Source organism: Sinocyclocheilus rhinocerous, unplaced genomic scaffold (assembly GCF_001515625.1).
Source record: "Sinocyclocheilus rhinocerous isolate Xijiao unplaced genomic scaffold, SAMN03320098_v1.1 scaffold163, whole genome shotgun sequence".
Classification (NCBI taxonomy): domain Eukaryota; kingdom Metazoa; phylum Chordata; class Actinopteri; order Cypriniformes; family Cyprinidae; genus Sinocyclocheilus; species Sinocyclocheilus rhinocerous.
In genome coordinates, this window is record NW_015627544.1 from 175257 (window position 1) to 202489 (window position 27233).

Genomic DNA, 27233 nt, shown 5'->3' on the forward strand with positions numbered 1-27233 from the left:
TTATTTTATTTACATATATTCTGAATCCAGTTAGCAACAGTGGCCACTTTCAAATTTTTATTTAAATAACTTTAATTTAAATAAGGTTGTGTAAGATTTACTTATTTTTTTTCGTTATCTGCGTTTTTTAGACCATATAATTTATATATATATATATATATATATTATATATATTATTGTATATTGTTCTCATTTAGTGGAAAAAAAGCAGGCTTTATTTATTTATTTTATTTACATATATTCTGAATCCAGTTAGCAACAGTGGCCACTTTCAAATTTTTATTTAAATAACTTTAATTTAAATAAGGTTGTGTAAGATTTACTTATTTTTTTTCGTTATCTGCCTTTTTTAGACCATATAATTTATATATATATATATATACACACACACACACACACACACACACACATATACTTTTAATGACTTATTTTGTAAGATGGACTCTTACAATTTTAAGCACAAGTACAATTAAATAATCTTTTATAGATTCAATGTAAAATATTGTCTTTTGTGTCTTAGTTAAATTTTATAAAATGTTTTATTATATATTATATTATATTATATACTGAATGTTGAAGGGAGAGCCATTTGATATCTGTACCCTTTAGATTCATGAGCTACAGGTTTGATTTTATTTCAAATACGGTAACTGAACAACCACACATCAACAACATAGAAAGGCAAAAATCAGGACAAAATGAATGAAGATAATGCATGTTACTGATAATGCTCCATATTTTAAGGCTGAACTTTAGTCAAAGCTCATGCCAAAGTCAGAGTAGAAAAATCTGTTATTCATACTCCCATAAAGTCATATACTGCGGATGGTAAGGTTCTGGATTCGTGCAAAAACATGAAAAGTCGTTTTTTGTCATAGGTCCCAAGTAACAGAACAGCAAAAACAGAACATGGGCTAACATGCATAGATATCTCTCAGCGATCTCTCACTGAACTCTGCATCATGCAGTTTATCGTTCATAAAAAAAACAATAACATCCACAGAGAAATGTGAAAAAGATATTTTGAAAGCAAACAGAAAGATATTTAAACATTAAATCCAAATGTACCTGATGCTAGCACATAAAAAAAATGTTATCAAAATTGAAAACCAGTTCATTTGACACACACATAAAATAAAAAAAAGCAAGATATAAGTTGTATAAGCACAGCTTACAAATGAGAGTAAAAATATTCTTACAAAATATCTTAGCATGTAGAAAAATATAAGGTACCATATGAGGGAATAGCAGTTACTGTACACCACAATTGAAAAGCTTGCTTAAAAATACCGCAGACCCAGATTGAACATTTAACCCTATGTTCTTTGTTAAAAAATAACCATCCAGTTTTTCATGAATTCTTTCTGTTGGTGTCATCCTAAAAAGTATTTGCAAGTGCTATAGGGTGTTTTAGATAGTAAGCTTAAAAAATATAAACACACTGCAGTCATGAGTCATTCTTGTGTTCATTTTAGCCACAGAAAACATATTTTTGTTGGTTGCATTGAACTTCCTGCAACTGTATAGTCAAGGCAAACTCTGAGGAATGAGTAATTAAGGTAATAACCATTAATCGGACTCGTAGGTTGCTTTAAACTGGCATCTTTAAAGCATTACATTGTTAAATAATATTTGATGGTAAAAGTTTGTAGGTTGCAACTGCTGTATGTATGTGTATACTGTATATATAAATAATGTATGGCAATTCTTTTTCAGAAAATGCCAGGGAGCACTATAGTAATGGCATAGTTATGCTATTGAAACTTTGTACAGAAAAGCATGTGAGATTTTCAAGGCATAAAAAGAATCATTTAAGTGCTGATTTTTAATGCAAATTTTAACAATAAGTTCAAAACTGATTGAAACATTGTCATTTTTTTCCCTGTGTATTTCCTATTTCATCAGGAAGTTCAGCAAGGACTGAATTTTAACAGCAATAGTTTGAATACTCCCCAGTGTACAAGATCTATCCCAGAGGAGAAAGGTTGTATAACTGTACTTATTTTCTGAACTTTTAGAACTATAATATCATATAAAGAGCATGAACGCCAACATGCACAGACTAAAAGGCAAAAAAACAAACAAAAAAAACACATAATATGGGGTCTTTATCTGGCCTGAAAAAAAAAATGCATTACCGATTGTGGGTACTTTATGAGAAAAGGAAAAACTAGTGCTAAGCTTCAACATCACTCTGGATTTGCAAGAAATATCATTTTAAGCTTAAAAAGCATGATGCAAGGTGAAGTACTGCTGAATGTGAATCAAATGACATGTCTTAGAACCCAGACAGAGAATTTCCTTCATGCCATCGTTTACAAGGTATTGAATATACTGATACAGCCTGAGAGAAAATTAATATTGGAATCATTCATCCTGTACCTTTAAAGTACCTTTGGTTCATTCTTTACACCTATGAAAACAGTGCTAAATACAACCTTTCAGACACAAAAACCTGCTGATCACACAATTACGATAGTATTGGAAAATCTCTCTTTGGACGTGGAGTGATGCATATGTAAAACCGAGAGCATACAAGATGAGCTTATTGCATTAAATTCATTTACTCTTCCTTTTTAATACTGTACACAAGTCACGGCGTCGTTTCCGATTCCTGGTCTTCAAAGAGTTAACGAGAACCACAATCCAACAAAATATTAAATCCTATAAGCAGCTCGTCCATTTAAAAATAAAAAAATCCATCCAATTCCTATATAATGTTTAACGAAAGAAAAACTGTACGTTTATATTCTCAAAAATGGACGCACCAATGTGATCAAAGATCTACTTGACAGTCTGAGGTGGCATAATGGCCGTCTTTGGAGTGGTTTTGCCTTCCGTCTCCAGTATTCCCTCCTTTCCTTTCTTCCTCGGTGGTTTTTTGATGGGCGTTTTCTTTGGGGTGGCGTCTCCTTCAACTCTGGTCCCATTAACCCCTAGCTTTTCTGGGCTTTTAGGTTCAGGCGTAGAGTCTGAAATTGGAGCCACCATCTTTTGTAGGTTGCTGGAGGTGGGAAGAAGGGGCTTGTTGGTTCCAGTTGCAGAGCGTTTGGTCTTTTGAGGTGGGGTGGGTTTCTCTCGGTTGGCTTGAGGTGTTGACACACCATTGGGCTTGATGCCCACCATGAGACTCTCGTTCCGGTTAAGGCTTTGGGTTTTTTCCTTCAGCTGAGCCGCGAGTAGCGTGGCGGCCTCAGAGTTCATGTGCGGATGCATGATCTTTGGGCTCTTGGGTGGATCTTTGTTGGTGTCATTTGTTTTCTTGTCTGAGTGGAAGTTTCCGATCTTCTTCAGGGCGTTCTGGAATGTTCCATTGAGGTGCTCAATGGTATCTGAAGCTTTGTGAGATTTGCTTTTGCTTGGTGATTCGGGTCCATCTGCTTTCTTACCGCCCTGATGCTTTTCACGGTTCTTGCTCGACTTCTCCTTTGACCGCTGCTTCTCATCAACCTTTCCAGAACTTTCTGAATTGTTCTTCCTCTTCTCTTTTTGTGGTGATGGAGTCTGGCTTTGCTCTGTTGGGTTGGTTCCAGATGTTCCGTGGATCCAGGACAACTTCGGTTTGGTAGAAGGGTCTGGAGGACGAGGTTTCGTCCTCTCTTTTGTCTTCTCCGGTGAGGCGTTATCCTCCTCCTCTTTGGAGTGTTTGGAAAGGCGGGCGACATGGGCGTAAACAGCTCCTATGGTTGACTCAGAACCACTGGTGGAGCCCTCGCTGTCTGAAGACTTCAGGAGAGGCTGCTCGCTCCCATCGCTAATGTACTGCTTTGTAGTTTCTCTTGTGTCTTTGAGGGATGTGTACTCTCCTGCGTCCTCATCATTGGGGGTCGGTGGTATTTCTTGAGCAGCGCTAGAATTTCGCTTGTCATAGCTCTCATTCGTAGTCTCTGAAAAATGCAAGCGAGTAAACGGAAAGGGTAAGTAGAAGAGAAAGATATTTTTGACTAATAAAGTCTTAGTTCTACTTATTAAACATCTCAAAAACCTTCATAAAATCAAAAGAAAAACTGTCTGGCCATTTCCTGTGTGATGAATTAACTAGCAAGAATATCAGCTGCACTTTTTAACACGTCTTTGTTTATATTTGTAATTTAAATGGTTTTGTTCTAAATTCCAGTCTTTGTGCATTATGTATTTTTCATGTAACATTGATACACCAGTAGGTGCCAATAAGTCTTTTTGTGTGAGTCACTCAGTGAGTCGTTTATTGAACTGATTGATTCAAAAACATTGATTAAATCATGAACAGAACAAGTGACTGTCTATATGAGTGAGTCAGTGAATCATTCACACAACTGATTTGTTGAAAAACACCGATTCAATCTGGAAACAAACAGGCGATCTATTATGGGTGATTATTAAAACAATCATTCAACAACTTATTAAAAAACACTGATTCATTTAGAAACAAATCAATTATTCTGCCGAACCAATTAATTTAGTTATACCACTATTCTGTGTTCTGCTGACTTTATTTTGATTTATGTTTTTTTTTGGCAAAGCAAAAAATACACAAAATACATGGAGATATTGTTTCTAAAATGCAAATTACAAATAAACAGCTCATTAATTCTGTTTTACTTATAAAATTAAATCTTTTTTTTCTAGAATTAAACTATGCAATAATGCCTTTTTTGGGTACTTTTTGCCCTTATATTTTTGTTTTCAGGGAAATTTTAGTCACTTTTGGTGCAGTATTAGTTTAGTATCATTTACATACTATTATAGTATTTATTCATATTTTGAATTAGCTTTTATTTTCAGTTTCAGTTTAATTTTAATAAATGTATCTGCTTTTATCATATTATTAATTTTTTATATATCTATTTATCTTTAATGTATTTTCATGTCAGTTTTTTTGTAATCTTAGTACTTTAGCACATTTTATGTCAATCCGTTACCACATTTCTGGCAACATTTCCACTGTTATATGTGTGTGTGTGTGTGTGTGTATGTGTGTGTGTCTGTGTGTATAGATAGATAGATAGATAGATAGATAGCTTAATGTGTCAATTAACACAAACATTTTGAAGTTTTAGTACAACACTGTTTTGTTAGTATTTTAAACCTAATTTCCTGGTTATTTCTGAACATAGTTTTTTTTTTTTTTTGCAGTAACAGTATACAGTATATTTTGTGCATTATTCAGTAAATCTTAAGCTAGTAACCTTTCACTGTACTGAAAAGCTTTTAAAAACAACTAACCAAGCAAGAATTCTAGATTATTACAGAAACAGAACAAAATAAGGACCCCTAAAGAATATTGTATGCTTTATGAAACAATTTTCCTTATAATGCTTTTATATCAGTTCTCCAGCAATCTCCCACACAACAGTTTAAGCGGAAAGTTCTGAGTCACATCCTGAAAGTGCTGCATCTGCTGACTTGGCCATTTATAGCATTTACTGTTTGTGTTATCTCAATGCACGTGATATACAGAGGGCAACCATTTACCACAGAATGGGGTCATTTAATAAAATTGTCTGGAGATTTCTTAACTCCCTCATCTCTTTTCCATGTTGCACAAACAGATGGCTTATCTGCACTAGTTCCCGCTCACCTTCGTGGGGTACGCAGTAGACGGGCCCGTCTTCGCTCGTCTCGAAGGAAGAGAAGGACTCCTGGGATGACCATGATGGAGAAGGCTGGTCCACCACGGAGGGCGGCTCGATAATACTGTTGAAGGTGTTCTCAGGATCGTGGTGGGTGACTAAGGGTTTGGACAAGGGGAAAACAAACAGAGAGGTCAGGTCAGATCAGTTGAAGAAGGCTCCCTGGGTTCCACAACACACAAAGGCTCTTTGACAACATATGTGATGATGTTAGGATCTACAGTCTGCATTAGTGACCGACAAGGGCAAATAGTGGAGCGTGGATAATCGGTATGAAAGCCAGCATTGACAGCACATGAGAGAAATGCTACACTTCAAAGCACGCTAGTGGAATGATCAGAGATCATCTGAAGAGCTAGGAATTTACGGGGGTAAATTAGATTACGGTTAGGGTTAGTACTGCTGGTTTGGTGTTGATGGACCAACATAACCATGTTGTTTAGAAGCAAAAAATCAAGCACACACTGGTTTTGTGTGGATTAAACTGAGTGTAACTCAAATCTTAAACAAATTTAAAAAAACAATTTTTTTGCAATAATTTCCAAATTCTTCCATTTCCAAAGAACAAAACTGTACATTATTTACAGTGCAATACATTAGGTAAATTAATATTTTATCAAATTCAGTACAACTTAAATGCAGATTAACACAAGTATTTATTGTAAATAGTAATAAATTACCTTTACGTTTTAATTTCTGCTTTATTTTTATCATTTAAAAAAATATATAACATAATATTATATATATATATATATGTATATATATATATAAATTACATTATATACAGTGTCGGGAAGGTTACTTTGGAAATGTAATAGGTTACAGATTACAAGTTACCCCATTTAAAATGTAGTAAGTAGTGTAACTATTTCCTTTTCCTTTAACACCTCTTTTTACTCTGAAATCATTCTGGTGAAATACAGATTTAAAATCATAACAAGATATAGTTTAATATAGCTATGATACCGTTTTTTTTTTATCAAATCTTTGCGTAGTTATAACAGGAAGCACTCACATCTAACAATGCCTTGAAAAAAAAAAAAACGGTTAATTTAAAAAATAAAGCATATACAGAAACCAAAATAGGAAGTAAAACAGTTATCAAATTGCCATGTGTCTTATTCTGTGTCCTAAACTGCTGAAACAGTCAATGCAATTTTGGAAAGAAATCAATCAAATCTGTATGTGTGTAAAAATATTCAGATGTAACACCCCTTTGTAATCTTTCTGTTTCTTTTAACAACGGCTCATCAGGAACTAAAAATGCTGTCTAATCACAAAAGTTTACAAATATACAGTGGTAACTTTTTGCCTGGTTCTCCTGCATGTGACTTTGGTACTAATGAGTAGTTAACGCAGTGGTTTTCAAGAGGCCGCTTCCTTCCGCCCACTTATATGTGATGATGCATTCATGCTGACTTAGAAAAGATGGTCAACTCAGGATTCCTGTGGTCTGCTGCTCACATCTCCTTTCAGGATGAACTAGAGTAGATGCTAACCACACTTTCTTGGCCTGGTTACGCCTTTCTCACACTGCTCTTTTGGCTATTTGGCCATGCGAAGCCTTCCAGGCAAGATCAGAAGATCTCTTTCAAGTCAGCATGCATTTAAAATGGACTTCTTTTGCATTTTCTACATGTTCTGGAGGTCTAATTATGCATGCTTTTTAAACTTAATCGGTCTCTGAAACAACTCTCTTTTTCAGGTGACATCATTAAGCCTCCCCCTCCATCCATCTGTCTCCATTATGGCTCATAACACCCATTTTCCACAATCCAATTAAATCCTGATGGATCAGACATGCTAGTCCATATTCTCGCTTATGTCTAGTTTAATTCTGAAATACATCAGTTGCGTAAGTATTAAAATGATTTTTAAATGTTGTTTCATCATATGGTTTCAATTACTAGTAGCTTTTACATTTAAAACTACCAGCAACAAGATTTACTGTACACAATGAAAGATTGATTTTCAGCACTTGACAAACTATGGGCTGTTTAGTTTAGTTTACTCATAAAGTGAATAACACAATAACTCAAAGACTGAAACAAAGTGAACTTTCATGTTGAGTTTTTGCATATGTGTTTTAGATCTAGAAAGACTCAATCGGCTCGCAAAGGGCTTCTTCCAACGTTCTCCCAGGCTGGAAAAAAGCTTTAAAAGTACATTTGCAAAAATAAACATTTCAACAGCACATAGCAGTGAAAACCACAGAGAAATAAAACTGCATTTTTGGAGTTTTGCCTTCAATGAAACAATTTACATTCCATACTTTATACTTTTTCCAAACAGCTGTAGATGCTGGAAGAACCTTCCTGAAATGTCAAAGGAATATCTCTTCTCTGTGTACCGCTGTTCATGTCACCAGCATTCTGATCATGCAGCTTCATGATGCCCCTGTGGGACTGTGAAATGGCATGATATACATGTTAGGAATACATGCAAACAGACTCAGTGCTGTTACTGAGCGATTTACTGACATCGGAGACTTAGCTGGTCTGGCTGCCCACCCTGTGCTCTACAGGCCTTGAACAAAAGTGCATTACTGGGACGTCCCAGCTGCACAAGTCCCCACAGCTGCAGAAACTACTCTGGTGTAGGGCAGCAGGTGGCCTGTCTCTCTGACGCCTCTCCAGAAACATGTTTATAGACTTGGACTAAGAGAGATGTACATCAAGAGCAAAAAAAGCTGTGCACAGGAACACTGTCCTTGGCTCATTCTTTACAGGGTTTCATTTGTCTTGGTTAAATATGTGAGAACATGAACATAAATTAGGCTAGTATGATATAGAAGTAAAACGTAAATGGACGAATCTCACAAAAATATGCAGTTGCATGTTGCATGTCCCCCCAAAAAAAAAAAAAAAGTAGCATTGTGACATTATTTTCATGAAGTTTAAGCCCCTAGCCAAATTCTTAATATGCAATGCATCCAGATGTTTTACTTTTACTTTTTACCTTTTTTTTTTATTCCCTCTTTCTCAATAGTGATTTTTGGAGAGATAAAACTACAGTATGTGCAGTGTACCATATTATTGTAATTTCAGTTAAATTAGTATTAGTTTATATATGGTTTAATAAATGTGTATAATTTTAGATTGAATAAAATAAAAACAAAAATGTACAAGTATAATGTATATTAGAAATTATTGTATATAAAAATGTTTATAAAAATACACATTAATATATACATTAATATACACTAATATATATTATATTTATTATAATTATATGTTTTATTTTATATAATATAATTTAAATATCTGACAATATGGTAGAGGGAAATTTGTGCTTTATTGTGATGGGCCTAAAATATGCTGTTTATTTTGAGCAAAATATAATTTTTTATTATATTTTGTGTGTGTTCTTGGACGTGTTCTTGACAGGTATTGTGAGAATCATCCAAATACGGCTGTTTGCTTCAAAACAGATTGACTGTAGAAATATTTCTCCTAAACTACTCATCTGAATTATGGAGAGACAGCATGTAGGTCACTAGGAGATGAAGGGGTAAACGTTTTCATTCTTTTTTTTTCTTTCTAAATCTGTCATTACCAGCTGCATGGATGAATAAAAAGGGCTCTAAAAGCACACTGTGGTAAACTTGGTCACTTCCTGTCTGAAGAACCCCCAGCCCCCCGCTCGCTCTCCTATGAGGGTAGAGTTACAAAAAAAAAGTGGGGGAAGAAAAGAAAGGGAAAAATAGCAGACCTCACTGCTGCAGTCGGCCAATGAGGATAGCAGAACCGCTGGCTTGCAACAGGAAAAGGAGGAAGAGGAAAAAGAGGGAACCAGAGAGCGATATTTTCATCCAGCTCCTCCCATTAAGTAAAGAGTTGGAGGGGGTTGGGAAGAGAACGGGGTAAACGTTACATCTGCGATTGCTTGCAGTTCTTCCTCTCATATGTTATCGCAAACCCCAATTGTTTACCAAATTAGAGTGAGCGTGAAAAGAAACATTTTGCATTGATTTTGGCCGTTCCTGAAGTCATTTAACACTTTTTGATTTGTCAGATGAAAGAGACGCTTTACATGCATTCTCACTCAATTTTCTCATAAAGTCTGAGGATGAAAGGGCCGGTTTATGTTCGAGAGCATATCTCTTCAGTTAAAGTGCCATCTTCTTATTGCATTTTACTACTTGCTTATTCTTTGTTGTCTGTCCAGGGTTTTACAGCTTGAGGGGTTTTATTGAAACAATCCAACAGTGACATTATTGTTTTACAGAGGATTTTTCTTTACTCTGTTCTGATGGCAGTGGCTCTTAACTTGTGGTAATGTGGTAAATTAGCGTGGAAGCACGTTTCTCTTGGAGGACAGCATGGCTCTGGGCTTTCTCTCGGTCATTAAATAACTAAATAGTGCTCACCCGTGACCGCCTGTTACCCATACACTGGGGTATTGTGTGTTTGAAATAAAACTGTGCCATCCATGTTCTTCGTAAAATCAGAATTCAATTGATCTTTGATTTTTGTTTGGAGATGATCCAAGTGGCTCTTTTGGAGACTTAGGTCACATTGTGACGGGCTTTTCTCAGAACATATTTTCTTCATTTTTGCTCTAAGCCTTTTAGTCAGCTGGTGTTTTGGTGTTTTATAGTGGATCTATAAAGTCAGTTCTCCTCAAGTTCTTAGCAGACTAACCACAGGTGTAGAGAATCACATTAAGTATGAACATTTTACACATTTAGACATGTTATTGTCAAAACATCTTCCATTTTCAACTGATTATCTATTCTTTTATCATTTAAAACCTAACAAGATTCTTGTTGTCAGATGTTTTGCTTTAAAACTGTGCTTGTGCTGTCTTTCTTTGTCTTTCACATCTTACATTGACAAATATGTTAACTTAAATCTTTTGAGTTTTCTGTATTTTTTATTGTAATGTTTATATAAATATACAATTTTATATGCAATGATATTTCAGACATATTCAAGTGCAAGCTAAATAGAAGTAGTCCACTGAAAATTACATTGTCATCATTTACCCACTCCGCAGCCAAATTATATTTTATCTTTATATTCAGACTGCTTTTTTTTCCCCATAAATCAAAAGCACAAAGTGACCAGGGGCTTTAAATCTCAACTGTAGCTTTCAAATCTCATTCTCATGTGTCTTTTCTTTTTCAAATATGGCACCAATTTGATATCATTAATTTTTATATCAACCAAGTTTATCTGATTGCAATGTGTAAACTTCGTATATGCACAAGTGTAAATGATATTTGAGTACTTGAAATAAATGGTTTGTTCCATACAAATGTAATGTGTGACTTCAGAAGGCTTGAAATAGAAATACATGTGTTCCGGGGAAAATGTTATGGTCCTTTTTTTTTTTTTTTTGAGGAACTTGACCAGTATGAAAAAGAGCAGCTTCTGCATTTTGTTAAAATTGTGAGTTGTTTTCCACAGGTTTGGACCAAGTTGATGGTGAGCAAATGATGACAGAGTTTTTATTTTTGTGTGAGCTTTCCCTTAAAAGTTAATCATTCAGTTGTGGAAAGCATGTGAGTTGGTGTAGTTTTTGACCTCTTTTATTTGTGCATACTAAAGCAAAACAGCTGTAAAACTCCACAGCAAAAGCAACCCACATTTTTCTATATTTAAAAAGTCCAACTCAATTTCTTTACTGTTCGGCGGTGCTAACTCAAGTATGCCATGCCTTTTGCAATTTGCTCTCTGAGACGAATTCAAGTCCAAAATGAATATCACAAACAAAACTGCCTCGAAAATGTATAATATGCTTTCATGGCCACTTTAATATTCTCTCTAAAAACTCTCCTGGCAGCCGCAGCCAATACAGTTCCCCAACCACAAGAACTCCACACAGGGGTTCCATCCTGGCAAAAACAGTCTTCGATTGGGGAACAGTCAGCTCCCAGCCGTCTGTTTTAACAAGAAATAGGGAAATGAGGAAAGAAATGCGGGGAATAAGAAAACAAATATCTGTTTGGGTACAGATTAATAAGGACTCAAACTTCACAGGGAGCCAAGGGAAATAAAACGAGCACCCAAAGCATTCCATTCAGATGAAACCCTAAAGATTTTGTTTGGGTAAACGCGGAGCGCTTTTCAATCCGACTGAAGCTCTTAACCAGTAGCAGCACCAATAAGAATTGCTTTAATTAGGATTCCTTCCAAACAGGTTCCCAAAAACTCCCCTTTCTGCCAATGGTCAGACAAACAAAGGGCCCCGCCCCAAACTCATGCCATTGGTTGAGTCAGAAGTTGATTTGACAGATTAAACACAGCAATGATTTGAAATCACCACAGAGCAGTCAACCTACAAATGATTTGGGTAAAGGGATGTTTCACCCAAACATTAAAACGGTGTCATAATTTACTCATCCTTATAGCATGAACATAAAAAATAATAATAATAAATTGCGAAATGTCCCAGTTAGGGATATGTAATATTTATAGTTTATGACAATATCGTAAATGTTGTTTTAATGATGTACACGCCCTCAAAAACAAAAAATCTAAACAAAAACACATCTTGAGAGTCCAAAAGCATTTACTATGTGATGAAGCATATGTGCAGGTCGCACATGGGCATTGACTTGGTTTTGCACTAATCAGTTGTTCCACAAGGTGGCAACACTGACCCAAGCCATTGTTTCACAGTAGAAATCGAAACTAAAGAGACAGAACAACAACAGATGCCTGCATTGACAAGTACTTGTGTGAGAGGGTTATGAGACAGCGGCAACTTTAGTTTAAAACAGTACAAATACATTTTTATCAGTCATAACTAACATAAAGCAGACATTGGACTAAGATGAAGCTTTCTTGAGCGCATGTCGACCGTCTGCATTCGTGTATGCTATCAAATCAATCAAATCTGTATGTATGTAAAAATATTCAGATGTAACACCCCTTTGTAATCGTTTTGTTTCTTTTAACAACAGCTCATCAGGAACTAAAAATGCTGTCTAATCCCAACAGTTTACAAATATACATTTGTAAAGATGAAGCTTTCTTGAGCGCATGTCGACCGTCTGCATTCGTGTATGCTATCAAATCAACCAAATCTGTGTGTGTAAAAATATTCAGATGTAACACCCCTTTGTAATCTTTTTGTTTCTTTTAACAATGGCTCATCAGGAGCTAAAAATGCTGTCTGATCACAAAAGTTTACAAATATACATTTGTAAAGATGAAGCTTTCTTGAGCGCATGTCAACCGTCTGCATTCGTGTATGCTATCAAATGGAGTATACTTAGGAAGGCTACGCATTTGGCTACATGCATACGCTAGCGTATGTGTAAAAAACTGAAGTATACAGTACTTTGGGCTTGGGAATGCAGTTAGAACGCTTCATTTTGAACAAATTGTTTGAATGAATGATTCAATGAATCACTCATTAAGACAGGGAATTAATTGCTATCACCTACTGGCGGTTTTAGTGTCATATTTATCCATGACAGGCTTAAACCAGCCAAGGTACAAGCACAAGAACACACTTATCAAAAATTTTTTTAAAAAGGTGCCAACAGAACTATCATTCTGTCATCAGACAACCAAAGATATTCAACAGTGGAAAAAGTATGCAGATACTTTTTTTGGCATTATTTCATGCTGTGTTTTTATTACTATCTATATATTTTTTTTAAGCTTGATGCTGGTTGCTATTTACTGCCATTACATGAATAAGCATGAACGGGACATTTCTTAAAATTTCTCCTTATGGCATAGAGCATGAGAACACCACCAGTGTGAATAAATGATGACTTAATTTTCACTTTTGGGTGAAATATCCCTTTAAGGGAGTTCATACATGACACAGACTTGCAGTGTGTCCCGACATTGCATGGCAACTCAATGGTTTTATCAGTGGCCCAATTGTTTTTAAGATGTTTTGAGTTAAAAAAAGTGTTAAATTGTTATAAATGTCACTTGAGGCTTGCATCCTTCAGTTACACTCCCTTTAGCTGAACCAGAATGTATCTTACAGTTGTTTCTGCTATTAAACTAGATTTGAAAAGTTTTACATTCAAAAAATAAAGGTTTACTTAAAAGTTTATTTTGCCAACATGTAAAAATGACACTGTCTGTTTAGGCTGAGGGAGATGTGCATCAAAATACGCTCTAACACAAAAAGCATACTTGCTAAATATGCTGTTTTTGTTAAATCATTGAAGACTAAACATCAGGCAGATCATATTAAGTGCATCTTTCATCTGTTGCATGGATCTGTTTACTCATGACACACTTAACCTAAACCATATGTAATTTTAGATGATGGAAAATGAAGACATACCAACAACTTTGGGTAGTTTCTGTCTCCTCAGAGGGATTCTGGGAAGTTTGGTGCTGATTCGACTGAATCCGCCGCAGAGGATTATTTTGGCCTTCTTGCTGTTGGTGGAGTTTTCCTGGTCAGGGCTAAATGAGGAAGAGTGACGTTAGACCAACATTGCACTGACTAGAAATGGATTGAATATTGTAGATGTGTGCTATTGTAGATCGATTGCCTTCTAGCATAAACTGCATAGAGATTGTAGATATTATGTTCAAATAAGGAAGAAATGGAGGGATTAATTTGCCTCACGGGCAAACTGAGGAAATCTAGGCTCAGTTGGTCTTACGTTCTTTAGTTTTCCAGCCATTTAGAAAAGGTGGAAAGTTTAAGAAAACAGCCAACTGTGATTTCTAGAACACGAGAGTCTTGAGTTTTCCCGACTGACTGCGGAGAACAGAAGAGGCTTTCACTTCAGTGAACTGTGAACAATTCTGATGACAGGCTTTGTTAAAAGATGATTTTTGCCAGGGGTGTAAGAACAGAGTGCGTTTGAGGGAGACACAAGGGCCACGTTCACACTGTCGATGCAGAATATGGCCGTCAGTCTGGTTTTACAGCACCAAATACAGCTGTGTTCACAAACCGTTTGTACAGTTTGAGCAGAACCACTCTAGACTAGTTGTTTAAAGCTGTTATATTATAAAGAAATGAAAGAATCCTGAAAAAATGCATCACCATTTCCACAAATATATTAAGCAGCACAACTCTTTTCAACTTTGCTAACAAGAAATGTTTTTGAGCTAATCATCACATTGTTGATTTCTGAAGAATTATGCGACACTGAAGACTGGAGTAATAATGCTGAAAATTCAGTTTTGCATTACAGGAATAAATTACATTTTGTTATATACTACAATAGAAAATACTTATTTTATATTGAAATAATATTTAACATTTAAAAAAAATTTTTGCTGTATTTTTGATCAAATATATGCAGCCATGGTGAGCAATGGTATTGTGTTTGAGTTTAAACTAGTATATCTGATTATATAATTGGGGAAGGAGAATATCTGACACTCTCAATACTTTAAAAAAAAATTTTATTTATAGGTGAAGTATGTAAGTTCTATCTAAAGTAGTTCTGCCTCAAACTTACATTACTGGTTTAGCCAAATTTTGACATCAAACCACTCAAATAATGAAGGCGTCCTATTTACAAATGATTGGAATTCATTAACATACACGTTTACCTATCAAATCTGAGGTTTACACAGCATTTGCGAATTCTTTCGGAGAGTTGTGAAAGTCCATTTTATGTGCAAATTACTCATATTTGTGAAAGGTTCATGAATGAGGCCTAATGTTTAAACTCACTAAAATCTGTAAATAAACGTCTAATGTTGTCTTGCATATTAAACTGTAATTGGAGAAACCTTTTAATACAGAAGGCTGGGACTTACTAAGAACTGGATTGTGAAACTAGTGTTGATTTGTACTTACTTGCGGTTGTCTTTGTTGCTACAGAGGAAGCAGCAGCACAGCAGAGAGAGAAGAACCACCAGCAGGAATGTCACCAGCGTTCCTGCAGCTATTACTCCCATCCGCTGATTAGGATCTGAGAGAAAGACAGACAGAAAGAGAGTGTCAAGTTTCCAATTTAACTCAAAGCTTCCCTGATGAAAACATAGCTGTAGTAGGAGACCAAGATGCAACTGAGTTGTGCAGAACAACAGGTGAAACCTTCTTTTAAATGCTCAAAGTCTGAGAAGCAACTGAAAATACTGAATTTAGAATAATTTCATGTTGCATTATTGCCCATGGCGTTTCACATTAAACAGTTTGAATTTTGCCTGCTAAGGAAAAATGTACAGAAGTTAACCAATTCCATTCATGCAAAAAGCAGTTTATTTTGACTACAACAAATCTTATGGATTTTTAAAGAGAAATAAACTATTTTAGTCTTTTTAATGCAGTAATGCTGAAGTTTACGCAGCATGAAAGTTAACGATCCTTATAAGTACCCTGCAGAATGCCGCAATTGACCAATCAAAATCAAGAGCCGTGTAGTAATTTCAAATTGATACACAGAATAATTTCATGTTGCATCATTGCAAATGTTAGATTAAACAGGTTTTAAATTTCCTTGAACTTAAAGAACACTCTGCAGAAATGAATTAAATGTCTTACTACACGAGTTCAGGAGTTTAAGAGCTAGCAGTTGTGTGCTGTGAGACGCGGGACGTCTGCCAGTGGCTTCTTTGCATCTGTTGCCAACAGGCATTATCACTGGAGCATAAAGTGTAGCTATTTGGCTCTTCCGTTCATAAACATAGACAATGTTGGGATGCTTAATTTGGCACTGGTGAGAATGAAGAATTTCAGCTGTTGGATTCACCGTAGTCTGGATCGTCCATCGTTATAAGCTCAATAATACATACTGAAATAATTACTGGCCTTGGATGATCCAGACGAAAAATATGGTGCATCCAACATGTTATGTAATTTTTGATATTTTCGCAACTTCAAAAATGTCCAAAAGTAAAGCCGTATAAAATGTGTACTTCAAATTTAAAGGAATAGTTCACCCAAAAATTAACATTTGCAATACATTTACTCAACCTCAGGTCATCCAAGATGTGAATGAGTTTGTTCATCAGTTCTTCAGAACAGATTTGGGGAAATCTAGCATTACATCACTTGCTCACCCATGGATCCTCTGCAGTGAATGGGTGCCGTCAGAATGAGAGTATAAACAGCTGATAAAAACATCATAATAATCCACATCACTCCAGTCTATCAAGCTCAGTGTTATAAGAAACAAATCCATCATTAAGGTGTTTTAACTTTAAACTGTCACTTCTGGCCAAAATATGAGTCCATAATCCATAATAATGTTTCCCTAATGAAAAAGTCCATCCTTTGTTGTCCTCTCACATCAATATTCATCCACGTATTTGTTAACAACTGTTTTGAACGGTTTTTACTTGTAAACGGTGCTTGATCTGTGCATATTTCTCTCCTGATTCAGATTAGACTACTTTTTTATTGGAGAGAAAACAATATTAAGGATAGACGCTTGAAGTTAAAAACATCTTGACAAATTAGTTTCTTACAGAGACACAGTCTTTCTATTCACAAGACATTAATCGATGGACTGGAGTTGTGTGGATTACTGTGATGTTTTTATCAGCTGTTTGGACTCTCATTCTGACGGCACCCATTCACTGCAGAGGATCCATTAGTGAGCAACGACTTTTTTATTGGAGAGAAAACAATATTAAGGATAGACGCTTGAAGTTAAAAACATCTTGGCAAATTAGTTTCTTACAGAGACACAGTCTTTCTATTCACAAGACATTAATCGATGGACTGGAGTTGTGTGGATTACTGTGATGTTTTTATCAGCTGTTTGGACTCTCATTCTGACGGCACCCATTCACTGCAGAGGATCCATTAGTGAGCAAGTGATCAAATGCTAAATTTCTTCAGTCTTTTCTGAAAAAACAAAACAAAAAAAAACTCATCTACATTTTGGATGGCCTGAGGGAGAGTACATTTTTTTTTGTTAAACAGAAATGATTTTCAGCTGAACCCAAATATTCCTCTCATAATATTCCTTGTGCAAACATTTGCTTCTAAAAACCAACTGAAAACAGTTCAAGCATAATAACTGATGACAACCCATTTGACTCTTTGATTTGTGCTGTAGATTCTGTCACAGAAGTGTGGAGCTCAGTCCGGGTGTGGGCACATCCACACATGTCCTGAAAGCACAGCTGTGTTCGAGGAAGGCCTTATTGAGGTCGGCCACGGTGACATCATTACTGCCTTCACTCAGGTCCCTGTGAAACCTCTGCTGACCCACACCTTTCCTCATTACTGTCTCTCTCTCTCTCTTGCTCTCTTCCTGTAGTATTTCTCTCAGCTGTGTGAAACAACCTCGGCTCTCACTAACTCGACGAGCAGGCAAGAACAGAGCCAAAAAACACAGCCGTAAAAATAAGACACCACTCTGGAAACACCATCAGGGCCACCATGTTAAACTGCTGCTGTCTACGGCAGTGACCTACATAGTGAGGACTACGCAGGCATGTTACCAATAGCAACTGTGTTTTTATTTGCCTGCACAACAAGCTTCTCATAGATTTTTGAAGAAAAACGAATGATTTTAACCTCATTCCTTAATCCAGAAATAACTTTAATCCAGTGATATTGAAGATTATGCTGCATTGAAGTTAATGAGCCTTATAAATACACTAGCTTAAAGAGTAGTGAGTGATGAATTGAATTTTGGGTCTGTATCTCACGCAAAGCAATCAAACGGCTTCGACAACTTCGAATAAAGCACACAAATCCTATGTACTGCCAAAAAAAATACAAATATGCTTTTTTATTAGCATTCTAGCTAACAATTTTATTTTCTGGGAAATGTTTTTTATTAGGTTATGAAAGTGTTACTTTTCTTGATTATTCAGATGTTTTGGTAAACAGCACGTTTTTGTAAAAATATATTAACATTGAAAAAATAAGATCAGTTTATAAGGACAATCAGACTTGTTTTCAGAGAATATATCTTGGAAATAAATGTATTTTTCTTACTCCAAAGGCAAATATTTTCTATTGTTTTAAGCATAAACCTAACAAAACTTTTGCTTAACAAGACAAAAAGTACTTGTCAATGGGGTAGGAAAAAATATGGTAACACTTTACTTAAAGACTTTATATAAAATGCATTCCAAAAGTAGTTGTTATGCATTAGTTATGCCTTATAATGCATTGTATGACCGCAACAGTTACAATACATTCTAAAACTTATTTTTTCATTGTTATACTTTTATAAAGTATAATGCATTAAAAACACCTGAAGTACAAACAAACCTTCAAATATTATAATATATTTGTTTGCAATTATTTATGAAAATATATAATGCATTAGAACATACTTGATGTATACCTTTATAATGCATTATATATAAAGGCTTTAGGTAAAGATGTATACTCTGAAAATAAGTATTCTTGTATAGAGATATATTTACATATTTTAATGGAAAGCGACACACCATTAATGGTTTAGAAGCTGATATTGTGAACTACTTTAATGGTACTTTTTTTGTCCTGTATGGAACTTTGTATTTTTTGGGGAAAAAATACCCATTTTGCACACCATTGACAAAAACAGTTTAGCCTGGAAAAATCAGGGTGGCTGTTATACAATGCATAATGTGTATAATAATCATGACGTGATGTCATGCTGCATTTGCTGTATCTAAAATGTTCCACCTTTAGTAACCGACGTGCTCGCAAATCCGTTGAGAGTCAAAAGGTTGAATCTTAAGTTGACCTTGGTGTCAACTGGGCAGCTGTTCCCCCCCCTCCCTTTAACGTAATGGAAAATATGACTGATGCTGGACCCCACAAATATGTCTCCCCTTACGAAAAAGAAGTTTATTCAAGTGTGCTATTAGTATACTTCTTTTAAACTATAAAATAGGAAAGTATACTTTTAGTCTACTTTTTATGTACTTCTCAGAAATGGGCTTTATGTACTTCTCAGAAATATACTTAAAATGACATTTAAGTATACTTGACTTATACTTAGAAAAAGTCTAAATATATTTCAATTTAGTCCCAAGGAGTATTGAAATAGTACACTTACAAGTATACTACTAGTACACTGATATTTGTATACTTGCTACATAAAGTATACTTTAAAATATACTTGAACTTTACTTAAGTATACTTAATAAAATAAACTTGAAGTATACTACTTTTTGGTAAGGGTCAACACTTTAGGAGTTCTTCTGTGTCTCCATAGCAAATGACATCACAGAAAGCTCAGAAATTACATTTGCTTTTCCCAAAGAGAGGCAGGAAGGGTTTCTTACATAAGTTGCAGGCTCCTGACACTGGGTTGCAGTTCTTGTCGTGACATGGACAGACCTGGGCACAGTTCACTCCAAACTGACCCAACTCACAGGTCAGGTTGCAGCTAAAATGAAGAGGAATACAAAGAGCACATAAACAACACTGATGAATCAAAAATCAATGCAAGCATTGTGTGCACGTAGCAACAGGAGTTTCCAGTGAAAATGGAACAAGGCAGCTTGCTTGGGGAATTAAAGGCAATTGTGTTGATATTGGAAATGCAATTTCCAATTTTAGAATTTAGCATTTGCAATGAATGAAACAAGAACATATATTCTCATTTAAAGACTCTGAACTGAAACTGACAAAACATTTTAAAGTGTCTTTCTGAGAAAACAAGTTTTAAGTAACAATGAATTCTATTTCAATGTGTTCTCTGATCTCTGACCGAAAATAAAGGTATGATATGATTCAAGTGTAGTTTGTGGTAAATATTAGAATCATTTTCAATAGTGTTTAATATTTAGATTGGTCTTACTCAACAGATAGATTGAAATAATCTGATCAAGTGAAATAAAGTAATTTGCAGATATTACAAGGATATCACTGTTGGCCATTTTAGATGTGAAATCTGAATATTCTAACAATTTATATTTGTTTATTTAATTTTTCACTATCATTCAAAAGTTTGAGGTCAGTAGGATTTTTATTTAAATGCACTTAATACTTGTATTTAGCAAGGATGCATTAAATAGATCAAAAGTGACAGTAAAGACATTATATATATTTTTTAAATATATTAAGAAATAAACAGAAATCTAAATCTATAAAGATGTCGATTTCAAATAAATGCAGTTTTTTTTTTACTTTCTATTCATCAGAGTTCTGAAAAAAAAAAAACTGTAAAGGTTTCCACAAAAATATTAAGCAGCTCAGCTATTTACAACATTGATTATAATAAGTAATAAATGTTTCTTAAGCAGCAAATCAGCATATTAGAATGAAAATTCAGATTTGCCATTACAGAAATATTTTTAAATAAAAAGTTGATAAACCAAAAAACAGATACCGTAAGACTGAAATTGTCTTCTGTACAAAGTTCAAGTGAAATCTGAACATTTAAGTGATTCACACTCAGAATATTCAGAATATTAATAAGTCCTGCAATCGTAATTATAGTTAGAGTATCAAAACTGCTTTCCTTCTGTTATAAGGGCAAATATATGCTTTTCCTCACAAAACATACAATTATGTGTCTATGTGATGCTCCTCTGAGGATCATCATTTCTTTCTATGATGGACATGTTTAGTGCCTCTGTTTACAAAGCATCAATGCACATTTAATCACTTTTGGTGTCCTGTTTTGCACACTGTAATTTGTTTAAAGGTTTACTCATTTTTAAACAATGTAGGATGACTCAGGATGATTCATTGGTTAATGAAAACAGACCTAGATATCAAGATGACCTTAATTTGTGCATGACTCAGATGTGACTTACTATGTCCCATAGAAGCCAGGGTCACAGAGACACTCTCCTGTGGAAAAATGGCAGTCTCCATTAAAACAATGGCTGCAGTCTTTTTCACAGTTTTCTCCATAGGTGCCATTAGGACAGCGCACCTCACAGCTGAATACAGAGAGAGAAAGAGGTAGAGGTTATACAAATGCTGGTCAATTTCAAATTTGATTTTAGTTTTCATCAAAACAATCTCCAAGAAAATACTTAAAGGGTTAGTTCACCCAAAAATGAAAATTATGTCATTAATTACTCACCCTCGTGTTGTTCCAAACTCGTAAGACCTTCGTTCATCTTCGGAACACAATTTTAGATATTTTTGATGAAATCTGAGGGCTCTCTGACCCTCCCATAGACAGCAAGGTAACTACCACGTTCAAGGTCCAGAAAAGTACCAAGACGATCGACAAAGTAATCCGTGTGACATCAGTGGTTCAACTGTAAAGTTACGAAGCTATGAGAATACTTTTTTTTGCGCAAAGAAAACAAAAATAATGACTTAATTCCACATTTTCGTCTCTACTGCGTCACTTTGGATGTGCGTTCACGACAGTATCATGACACGAGCGTGTGTATTTTAGTTTTCTTTGCGCAAAAAAGTATTCTCGTAGCTTCGTAACTTTACAGTTGAACCACTGATGTCACACGGACTACTTTGTCGATCATCTTGGTTCTTTTCTGGACCTTGAACGTGGTAGTTACCTTGCTGTCTATGGGAGGGTCAGAGAGCCCTCAATGGATTCTGTGTGGATGATGGGAATTTGATTGATTTTGCAGTCTCTGATCATAATGCAGTGTTTTTCCATATTCCACTCTTTTTCTCTGATCCCAAACCCTCTACACCGATTCGCTCCCACCTCTTAAACTCACTTTCAGTTTCTCGCTTTTCATCAAAAGATAAGTACATTGAAGACAACGCTTCCCCGCCAAAGACGAGTTTTTACGGCTTTTCGTGTTTTCACTGTTATACACTCGGGGGCGCTATTACACATCTGAACGAGTACAAAACCTCCCGAACAAAAACACACGTGAACAGGATGGAGAAACTGGCGATCTCTTATGTAAACAGATGCATATGAAAAATAATGCGATCATCAGCAATGGCAGCATATAAATGAAAACTGCATAATGTTACGGAGTAAAATGTTGATCCAGGAAGTGGTATATGTCTGTGCAAGCTTTGGAGGTGTTGATAGAAGCGATTTACTGGATTTATGCTTTGATAATGGTACTGAATATTATCCAGATGTAGTTTTTGGTAAAAAAAAATGTGATTTTCTCACCTTTTTGCTCAAAATTATGCATTTTTATGAAACCTACCTATATTTAAGTGTTGATAAAAAAAGAATGCTTTAAGCTAGAATAAAACTTTGTTTAAAAGTAGAGGCTCTGATCTTTATTTTGGTGTATTGCATATTCAAATATTCATACAGCAAAATATTCTGGAGGCCATCAAATTTTAGTGAAAATCATTAAAATCGCTGGCGGTGGCTGGCAACTTTTAAAAAAAAATGCTGGGGAAAGAGTTAAAGAGCAGCAACATGTGAAAACTTTCAGAGATGAATTCACTTAAACACTTGGTACACTTCCACTATTGGGTATGATATTTCATAGCAAAAACCTGTTTTAATCACTAATCACACGCAATTTAGTTTAATCAAGCTGGTTTATAGCACCATTATAATTCTCTTAATTGCAAATATTAGTATTGTAGACTGTGCTTTATTCATAAAAATCAACATTATTTGCCTGATGCTATTGCTGTTTTATTTATTGAATTCAGCTATTTATTAACATTTATATGTTCAAACGTTTGGGGTAAGATTTATTTTATGTAATTAATATTTTTATTCAGCAAGAGACAATAAATTGATCAAAAGTGAGAGTAAAGACATTTATAATGTTACAAAAGATTACTGTTTCAAATAAATGAGTAAAAAAAGAGTCCTGAACAAAAAAATATGTCACAGGTTCCACAACTGTTTTCATTGATTATAATAAAAGATTCTTAAGCAGCAACTCATCATATCAGAATGATTTCTGAAGGATCATGTGACACTGAAGACTGGAGTAATGATGCTGACAATTCAGCTTTATATCACAGGAATAAATTACATTTTAAAATATATTAAAATTGAAAATGATTATTTGAAATTATTATAATATTTTACAATTTTACAGTTCTTAATCAAATAAATGCAGCCTTGATGAGCACAAGAGACTTATTTCATGAACACTAAAACATCTTACCAACCACAAATGTTTTAGTTGGTAGTGTATTGATGTATAAATGGTTTTATGTACTTCAGTTTATGTTTCTATTATTATTTGATGTGCATAATTCCTTAAGTGGGTGCTTCACTAAAAACAATGCAGATAGTATATGTAAATAAACAGCGCTGTCAGTAGAAATAATTCTTATTTGTAGTCAATTCCCCCCTCACTTGTCAACTTTGTATTTTTGTTTTGCTCTTGTTTCATTAACAGCTATTTTTTTTTTATAACAGTTGGCTACAATGGCCAAAATTGTGTACCGATCTCCAATCCAGCCGGGATTGCAGTGGGAACACTTCCCGTTGATCCGGTTGCAGAAGTGACCGTCTTTGCACGGCGGACACTGATCCTTACAGTTCTCTCCGAAGTAACCCTCTGCACACATCTGATCACATTTTGTCCCGTTCCAGCCGCTCGCACACGTTTCACAGTGACCCTCCGTCACCTTACAGGGCTGCTGGCCTTTACAGTGGCCACACCTGGAGCAGCAGAAACAAGAAAAGACAGTCAAAACCAATATACCAAAAATGTTTATCTTACTCAGTACTTTTGTCTTGTCAAATATCTAAACAAAAATACTTTAGATATTAAGTCTTGTTTTCAAATCAAAATGATGTGAGTTTATGTTTAAAACAAAAATAAATTATTAATTATTATTAAAACAAGGACAAATATCTGCTAATAAGGTCAGAAACGATCAACTTAATTCAAAAGGAAAACAAGATTATTGTTCTTACTCTATTATTGTAATTTTTTTTTTTAACTCACTTAATTTTGATATTTTATTCAGAAAACAATATCTTATGTCATTTTGCTTTTCAAGTAATATCTTGATTTAAGAATTTTAAAATTTTGATTTAAGAATCTTTTGACATTTGTATTGCAAAACTAACAAATATATATATATATATATATTTTCAATGATGTTATGGCAATACAATTACAAAAATATTAAGCTCAGCTTTGCATCATAAAAATAAACACCAATATTCTGTACACATTTTTTTTTACTGTTTTTAAAAGTTATATTGTGAAATATGCTGATTTGATGCTTTTATTATTGGTGCTCAGTTGTAAATAATAGTTCTTAATATTATCAATATTGAGTTTTTGCTGCTTAACATTTTTGTGGTAACTCTAATATTATTTTTTTTCAGGATTCTTTGATGAATAGATGATAGAAAGTTCAAAACAAATGCATTTATTTGAAATATAAATCTTTTGTAATATTATAAATGTCTGTACAGTGACTTTTGATCAATTTAATGCACCCTTGCTAGAAAAAGAAATATTTTTTTTATTTTTTTAAATCTTACTTACCCCTTTTGTATATGGTAGTATACTTTTAGTATGGTAGTACATCACAGTTTCCCCAAAATATTAAGCAGCAAAACTTTTTTTCAGCATTGAGATTTAATAATACAGAATGTTTATTGAGGAGTAAATCAGCATATTAGGATCATTTCTGAAGGATCATGTGATACTTAAGACACTGGAGTAATGATGCTGAAAATTCAGCTTTGCATCATAAAAAATAAATTTCATTTTAAAATATTTCAAAATAGAAAATAGTCATTTGAAATTGAAATAATATTTCACAATATTTTATATTTTTTTTTACTGTAAAATATTTTTACTGTAATTTTTTTAACAGTATTTTTGGTTACTGTATTTTTATTTTACTGTATTTTTGGTGAAATAAATGCAGCCACAGTAAGCATAAGAGACTTATTGTACTCTACATCATTTTTTTCTCACTTGTTTTTGCAGTTCTGTCCATAGAATCCAGCTGGACACGGCTCCCGGCATAGTTTTCCTCTGTATCCGGGTTTACAGGTACACGATCCATCCACAGGGTTACACTTCCCATTGGCACACTGACAGTGGCGTTCACAGCGCTGACCCCAGAGCCTCTCCCTGCACTGACATCGGCCCGTAAACTGCTCACAAGGCGAGTTGTTACATACACACTGAGCGCCACAGTTCCGGCCGAACCAGCCGGGGTTGCAGATGCACCAGCCCGTGTTCTGGTCGCACACCGAGTTGATGCTGCAGTAGCAGTTGTTGTTGCACTGCGGCCCCCAGTACCCGGCATGGCAGGTGCATTTGCCCGTCTCCTGGTCACATTTCCCTTTCTGACAGTTGCAGGGCTTCTGGCAGTTCTCACCCCAGCGGTTTGGGTAGCACGTGCACTTCCCGGTCACGTCGTCGCATTTACCATTAGGGTGACACGTGCACATGCCCTTGCAGTCTGGACCCCAGAACTGAGCGGGACACTCTAGAGGAGTCAGAAAAAGCACAGTGTCAAAGGAAAAGAAACATATTTACTTTGCAACTGGGAAGCTGAAATAATTTTTTTCAGCTTTTTGTAAAAGTATATTAGACAATAGTTTATGTTGATTATAAAACTCAGATTGCTCAGTGAAAATTGTTCTTTCACCACTGCATAACATGTCTATTTTGTAAACAAAATGCTTATCATATGTGTGTTATATTGTATATGCACTACCATTCACTACCAGTCTGGGTTTTTTTTCTTTTTTTAAAGTCTCTTATGCTCACCGAGGTGCATTTATTTGCTCAAAATACAGTAAAAACAGTAACATTGCATACTATTATGCTTATCATATGTGTGTTATATTGTATATACACTACCATTCACCACCAGTCTGGGGATTTTAATTTTAATTTTTTTTAAGTCTCTTATGCTCACCAAGGTGCATTTATTTGCTCAAAATACAGTGAAAACTGTAATATTGCATACTATTATGCTTATTATATGTGTGTCATATTGTATATACACTACCATTCACTACCAGTCTGGGGATTTTTATTTTTATTTTTTTTAAGTCTCTTATGCTCACCAAGGTGCATTTATTTGCTCAAAATACAGTAAAAACAGTAATATTGTATACTGTTATTACAATTTAAAACTGTTTCTGTCTTGATATATTTTTAAAAATGTAATTTATTCCTATGATGCAAAGCTGAATACTCCAGTCTTCACATGATCCTTCAGAAATCATTCTAATATGCTGATTTGGCAGTCAAGAAACATTTCCTATTATTATTATTATTGACATTAAAAACTGCTGCTTATTATTTTAGTGGAAATTGAAATACATTTTTTCAGGATACTTTGATGAATAGAACGTTCAAAAGAACAGCATTTATTTGAAATGGAAAAAAAATGTCTTTACTGTCACTTTATATTAATTCAATGCATCTTTGCTGAATAAATTATTAATTTCATAAAAAAAAGTTACTTACCCCAAACTTTTGAATAGGAGTGAAGTTAAATAAATATTACTGATCAATATGACTTTTTCCTATTCAAGTGGCCTTGGTTTCATCGTTAGAATTGAAAAGTCATTTCAGAGGTGAAGGAACTTTATGAAAATTATGAACGATTATGATATTTTTTTCTTTAATAGAGTCAAATGGCTCAATTTTGAAGTCATGTTGTCTTTAAAGTCTGCTAAAATTGTTAAAAGTGCTGTTCATTTTTCAAACAATTTTCTTACAATTAACAAGTACAAGCCTTCACAAGAAGAATTTGGATTGGAACACTGAAAGATATGACTATATTTTTATAAATAGCCTTTAGTTTTGATCATAGCTTAGCAACTTTATGATTTGCTGATTTGGGACATTTTTTCAAGAGCAACTTATTGGGGAAAAAAAATGTATAAAGTATTTTAAGTCCAATTACTTGGAAAAT

At 34.7% G+C, this 27233-nt stretch overlaps 1 protein-coding gene and 1 long non-coding RNA gene across 2 annotated transcripts in view; one reads left to right on the plus strand and one right to left on the minus strand.

Annotated features, from left to right (window-relative positions):
* Nucleotides 1-1128: 1128 nt before the first annotated feature.
* Nucleotides 1129-27233, minus strand: part of LOC107730837 (scavenger receptor class F member 2-like) — a 30353-nt gene continuing 4248 nt past the window's right edge. The window contains exons 4-11 of the mRNA XM_016541777.1: nt 25271-25790; nt 23773-23991; nt 21221-21349; nt 19742-19845; nt 15357-15471; nt 13875-13999; nt 5561-5710; nt 1129-3887 (exon numbers count right to left, since the gene is read on the minus strand). Coding sequence (XP_016397263.1) covers nt 2785-3887; nt 5561-5710; nt 13875-13999; nt 15357-15471; nt 19742-19845; nt 21221-21349; nt 23773-23991; nt 25271-25790 — 2465 coding nt within the window. The 3' untranslated portion in view covers nt 1129-2784. The remainder of the gene's footprint in view (nt 3888-5560; nt 5711-13874; nt 14000-15356; nt 15472-19741; nt 19846-21220; nt 21350-23772; nt 23992-25270; nt 25791-27233) is intronic.
* LOC107730844 (uncharacterized) lies at nt 15472-17937 on the plus strand. The gene is made up of 3 exons (XR_001638721.1): nt 15472-15589; nt 17566-17658; nt 17770-17937. It is a non-coding gene; the product is annotated as an uncharacterized LOC107730844 (long non-coding RNA).